This window comes from Zingiber officinale, chromosome 6A (assembly GCF_018446385.1).
Source record: "Zingiber officinale cultivar Zhangliang chromosome 6A, Zo_v1.1, whole genome shotgun sequence".
NCBI classification, from domain to species: Eukaryota; Viridiplantae; Streptophyta; class Magnoliopsida; order Zingiberales; family Zingiberaceae; genus Zingiber; species Zingiber officinale.
In genome coordinates, this window is record NC_055997.1 from 145,497,764 (window position 1) to 145,504,485 (window position 6,722).

Here is a 6,722-nt window from a genome sequence, read left to right on the forward strand (position 1 = left end):
TGACAAAGAAGACAAATTGTAATGATCATTCTCTCAAATTTACCAATTTGGTTACTTTGGCGGCCGGACGTAGGCCAGCACCGTGAACACCGTCTGCGTCGACGTGAGACCGAAAAGCAAAATCGCCGCCAGCAACGCGATCACTGACCACGGATTCCCGAAGTAGTCGCGCCTCAAGATCGACATGCACTGATTACACTTCCTCTTATAGTGCCTGTTCGCCTCCTCGAAGACAGAGGCCAGATCCCCGTTGCCGTCATCGATCGCCGCCCCGGAACAGAGCTTGTTGAACAGCGCCGCCACTTCCTGGTTGTCCCCAAGCCCGTTGACGATGATCTCGCCCTTCTGCAACAGCGTCACGTCCTCCGGCGTGTCGATGATGCAGTCCATCAGCGAGGCGTAGCTCGTCACGTACCGGCTCACGCACTTGTACCCCTGCTCGAACGCAATCAGGTTCCGGAACAGCGTGTCGAAGTGGCCGTTGACGGCCAGCTGCGGGATCTGCATCTTGCCGTTGTGGAACGTGATGTCGAGCATGTTCCTGGTCCGCTTCCTAGTGAACTTGACGCCGGACGTGCTCAGACGCGTTGCGCTGGGGATTGACTTCACCCGGGTCGTCCGCGACTTGTTAGCTCGCGAGAGAAGCTTCGTCCTCGACTTTGCTTCGCCGGCGTCCTTCCTCGGGTTGATGCAGGAGTGGAAGAGGTGGAGGAGATGGCAAAAGCTACCTTTTCTGGCGCCGTCGGGAGGCAACTCCAGCTCCATGTCGGCGAACGCGGCGAAGAACTCTGCGGCGCACTTGGCGAAATCGTGCTGGCGAGGGAAGGCGTAATCGAAGAGGAGATGGAGGAGGAAGAAGGGGATCTGGTTCTCCAGCATCAGCATGTCGCGCGCCACCACGGGGAGACTCCAAGACATGCTCGCGATGGGGTTCTGCACGGCCTCGAGCCTGCAGCCGACGCCGATCTTCCAGAGGAGGATGGTCTCGACGACGAAGCAACCGTCGAGGAGCATCATCTGGACGAAGTCGTTGCTAGAGATGGAGGCAAGGTCGTCGGCGTAGGCAGCGCGGGCGCGGCGCTCGGAGACCTTGATGAGGCGAAGGTAGTCGACGAGGGCGTAGCAGGTGCTGCGGCCGAGGAACTTCTTGAGGCTGTGCCACTTGAGACGGTTCATGGGGAGGAGGCGGTCGACGTGGCGGTGGTAGGGGCCGAGGGAGACGACCTTGGGGTCGTAGAGCTTGGCGTCGTCGTCGCGGATGTGGTGGGGGACTCGGAAGATGGAGGCGGGGTGTGTGAGCCATGGCTCCCAGTCTGTCTCGGCGAGCTTCTGCTCGAGGGAGACGATCCATGCTTCGTCCAAAGGGAGCCCGACGCTCTCCCAGCCAGTGAGCACTGCAGAGCCCATTCCGACCTCGATCTGCAATTCTGCAAAGCTTCTCCGAGATTAATTTCAACTAGAATTAGATTTAGACGATGATCCAAGATCTGCTTTAAAGAGACTACTCTTCGTCGTATACTAAAAGCAATTTACTTTTTTTAAAGCTCTTCGTGGACTCACCGTCCAGCGGACTTAGGTTATTTAAAATGCGAAATGGAAAATTGTTTAGAAAATTTGAGATGAAAAGTCATTTAAAAATAATAAAAATTTATTGTGCTTCGATTTTGAAACTTCTACGAAAACAATAGACCAATTTATTGTTCAATAAATGATTGACGATCCACAAGCTTCTGTTTTAAAAGTAATGTAAGTTTTTTTTAATCTAGATATTTAATTTTCATAATTTGATTAATTCTAGAAATGAATAATTATGGATCTTGACGGATGATCTAAATATGATAAATAATAATCTGAGTGAAATTTAAATTCTGATGAGAAATAAAAAAAAAAAAAAAGACGTTAAGCATATAAAAGTGATGGAAGTTGATGATTATACAAGCGATGGGAGTTGATTATGTAGTGATATGGCGCAGGTTTACGGGGTCAGTAAGATGAGGTGGTTAGGAGTCAAGACTAGGAGATGGTCAGAAGTCAAGCTGATGTGGAGATCAGAGAGGTCAGAAGTCCAGCGTCCATGGTCGGTCAAAAGTCAAGCTGACATGGAGGTCAGGAGGGTCAAAGGTCTAGCTGACGTGGAAGTCAGGGAGGACAGAAGTCCAACCTCCGTGGTCGGTCAGAAGTCAAGCTTACGTGGATGTCCGAAGTCAAGTTTTCGTGACCGGAGGCGTGACCAGGATCAAAGTCTCAGCTGACGAGACAAGTCGGACAATAACCAGCCTCGATAGTGATAAGGAAGTGAGCCCACGGGCCAGGTATAGTTAAGAACTGAAGCCACAGGGCAACTATAGTTGAAGGATGGATCCCCAGGCCGGGTATGACTGAGGAGTGGGTCCACAGGCCAGATAAAGGCGCAGAAGGAAAAGCTTTGGGCGAAATAGAAGGTCAGGATACAAACCTGGCCTATACGGGTCGCAAAAGTACTTGTTAGACGAAAGCAGGTCGGGAAACAGACCTGGCGTACAGGTCGGAACGTACAAGCCATGGATAACAGTAAACGAATACAGGTCAAGAAACAGACCTGGCGTACAGGTCGAAACGTACAAGCCATGGATAACGATCAACGTATACAGGTCGGGAGACAGACCTGGAGTACAGGTTGGAGCGTACAAGCCATGGATAACAGTAAACGAATACAGGTCAGGAAACATACCTGGCGTACATGTCGAAACGTACAAACCATGGATAACGGTCAACGTATACAGGTCGGAAGACATACCTAGAGTACAGGTCGGAACGTACAAATCATGGATAACAGTAAACGAACATAGGTCAGGAAACAGACCTGGCGTACAGGTCGAAACGTACAAGCCATGGATAACGGTCAACGTATATAGGTCGGGAGACAGACCTGGAGTACAGGTCGGGAAGTATAAACCCTGGGTAACAGCAGAGGTAGGTTGGGACACAGATTTGGCGTACAAGTTGGGACGTACAAGCCATGGATAACAGTAGACGAAAGCAGGTCGGGAAACAGACCGGTCGGGTAGGTCGGAACATGCAAGCCATGGATAACAGTAGACGAAAGCATGTCGGGAAACAGACCGGTCGGGCAGGTCGGAACGTGCAAGCCATGGATAACAGTAGACGAAAGCAGATCGGGAAACAGACCGGTCGGGTAGATCGGAACGTGTAAGCCATGGATAACAGTAGACGAAAGCAGATCGAAAAATAGACCGGTCGGGCAGGTCGGAACGTGTAAGCCATGAATAACAATAGACGAAAGTAGGTCGGGAAACAGACCGATCGGGCAAGTCGGATCGTGCAAACCATGGATAACAGGAGACAAATGTAGGACAGGAAACAGATCGGTCGGGCAGGCCGGAACGTACAAGGCATGGATAACGGTAGATGAAAGCAGGTCGGGAAACAAACCGGTCGGGTAGGTCGGAACGTACAAACCATGAATAACAGTAGACGAAAGCAGGTCGGGAAATAGACTGGTCGGGCAGGTCGGAATGTGCAAACCATGGATAACAGTAGACAAATGCAGGACAGGAAACAGATCGGTCTAGCAGGTCGGGACGTACAAGCCATGGATAGCAATGGATCGAAGTAGGTCAGGATGCAGACCTAGAGTCCAAGCACTATCAGACAAACAAGCCAAGGAATCGCAACTGCTCGTCAGAAAATGTCAGAGAATGTCAGAGAATCATCAGTGTGTCAGGGAATATGCTAACAGTCGGTGCTCATTCCCACTTTGGTTCTGTCGCCAGCCTATCAGGAGAAGCCACGTGTTATTCATCGCCAGAAAAAACCTGACAGCCGACATTCCCTGACACCTGCCAGGTCCCAGAAGTATCAGTTGCAGTATAAAAAGGGATGCTTTGTCCCTTATGCAAGTACGCTCACTCGTCATTTCTCACCAGTCTTTACTTTTTGTCCTTTCTTTGTGTTTTCTGGGGAAAAAGTACCTGACTTGAACGTCGGAGGACCTGACCCGGGGACTTTTTCCCTGATTTCTGATTTCTAACGACTCGTGAGCTCGTTCATCTTCCTTAGTCAGCCGCCCGTGCAAACCTTTCCAAGGGGGTACCAGGTAGATACGACGGCTCGACGACTTTCCGTCAACTTCCAATACACTAAGGTCCGTCTCTATCCGACTCAGCTTCTGGACGGGATCATATAGTAATATAATTTTGATTTTTTAATAAATTAAGACCTGACTTACTGTCCCGTCAACTTAGGTAATATAAAAATGGAAATAAATTGCTTCTCATAGTCTCTGTTTAGAAAAAAAAATAATATGAGTTTTAAAAAAATATATTATTATGCTTCATCTCTTGAAACTTCTACAAGAATAATCAACTAAGTTTTAATAGACTAAAATAATAAATATTTTGTTACGTTTAAATGATTATTTTATTACATGATGATTTAATGGATTAGAATTGTCATTAAAATTGAAATGAGCGGGACAGTAGACCATATTTACACAAGACTATTTGCTAACCAATAAACAGAGTTGGAGGAGTAATAAAAAGACTATTAATTAACAAATGTTCATAGTCTATCTTTTGTCTTTGCTACTTTTTGATTCACTTGCTTTATTTATAGTTTTATTTGTGTCTGTCCAAAGTTCACTGTAAGAATGGATTATAAAAAGTTCCTTCACTTTCTATAGGAGATGGAGAAATATAGTATTTTTTTTAAAAATGATTCCTTCAATAGTCAAAGGCAAAGCTGTTCTTTAATTTGTTTTATATTTAATATTTATTTGTATTGCATATTGACGCTCAATAAAAGGAAGGCATTGGGTTTGGTACGTGGGCATATGAAGAAGTTAATCCAGGGAAACATAACATAACACGTTTGGTAAAAGGGTCCGGAAATAAGAGGTACTCAGGCATCATCAGGTTCAAGCCTCATAGTGTACTCAGCCATAGAATCTAGAATGACTTTATTTCTTTTTATATTCATGGGATCGATTCTAAGGGGACTGTTGATGTAACGGTTCCATATTTTTTTGAACATCTAATATTCAGGACTTAGGTTCATAAGTCCATTGCTGGCGAATTCGACTCGAAACCGAATGATGTACAACATTAGCAGGGTCTCATTTAACGAGAGAAGTTTTGGAAGGTCATATCATATGTAATAAGAGCTACCAATAATGGTGAGCGTTAATACTCATTAATAATGAAGTGTTGCCGAGAGAGAAAATCGTTAGGCCATTTAAAAATGAGCGGGTAATAAGAGCTACCAATAATGGTGATCGACGGCCATTGTCGATCGAAGGAGAATATTAAGATATAGAGGCTACCAGCAGTGCATAGCTATAGAAATCCAATGAGTACTTGACCACAGGTATCCAAATTTGACGTTATCATAATCATCTATGGAACCCATGCCGACTACCCCAATGCCAATAAAAAGTAGCCCATCTAATTAATGGTATTTAACATCCATAAAACTGTCAAATAAAATATGTCTCAAGCAAAAATATCACAAGTATCATCATGCCTTAACCTGTCACAAGGAAAATTATAATCAAAATCTTTTTTATCTAGCATTAACTTGAAATCAAGTGCATCTGAAGCACCTTTACCAAAATAAATGTAGTTGTATGTAAACCTAGAGTAATAGCATGATGAACCAAAAAATCTCCAAGACCTATTGTTAAGAAGAGTGAATTGCTATTCTCATCCTCTTCAAAAGAAATTCTTGATATTAGTTGTGAATTATTTTTTAAAATTGGTTAAAGTAATGCCACAGGTAAAAATCACCAAAGGATCTATTATCAACTTCTTATGAAAAACATATTTTGTGCGCGTTCGAGATATCTCAACATCTCATTAGTGATAATGATCATCAATTCCAAGGAAATAAACTTCGAGATTGATGTCAGGAGCTAAAAATTGAGCAAGTATTTATCTTAGTGGTCTATCCTCAAGCTAATGGATAGGTTGAAGTTATTAACAAGGATAGTGTGCAAGGGTTGAAGACTAAAATGGATTTGAGTAAACTGGATTCCTAATCCATAAAGACTCCGATAGAGAAAAAAAAGGTCATTATATTTTTTAGGTTCGATTTTACCGCTCAGGTATATGATTCTAAATGGGAGTGTTAGGAATGGTATACTAAGATATGATTTCATATTCAACAAAGTAATTTATAAAAGATCATGATCCGTCATATCGACTATAGTATTAACTACCCCAGTTGAATTCAACAACCTTAATTTTCTTACCTAGTTGATTTCAACTTCGGTTTTGAAAATTTTAAACACATTTAGGGACTGCGACTTCTCATAAATAAGGTATAAATATGTGTATCATGAATAGTCATCAATAAAATTAATATTGTCACGCCCTAAGGGTATAATTGTCCACCAAACTGGATGGTACCCCCTAGTAACAATATGAGAAATACGATAGCGAACTCAGATCAAGTAAATTAAACATTGATGCGCAGGTGCATAGATCCACCTTAGAAAGATCTATCTATTGTACAGAAAATGGTTAGTGGTAAAGATATGTCAAATCCGTTCATGGCTGGGGATTTGTTAAAAAGTCTAAAAGGGTGAATAGACCCACCATAAAGGCCTATTTAGTCCGCAGCAAATGGCTCACGATAAGGATAACACTAAATCCATTTATGGCTAGGACTTTGCCAAAAATCTAGGAGGGTGCATAGGTCTACCATAAAGACCTATATAGCCAACA

General features: G+C 43.8%; 1 protein-coding gene across 1 annotated transcript; it reads right to left on the reverse strand.

The window, feature by feature from the left end:
- LOC121998514 (UPF0481 protein At3g47200-like) lies at nt 1–1,565 on the reverse strand. Its single transcript, XM_042553466.1, has one exon. It carries the CDS (start codon nt 1,405–1,407, stop codon nt 52–54), a length of 1,356 nt encoding a protein of 451 aa, XP_042409400.1. The 5' UTR covers nt 1,408–1,565; the 3' UTR covers nt 1–51.
- Between the last annotated feature and the right edge of the window lie 5,157 nt (nt 1,566–6,722).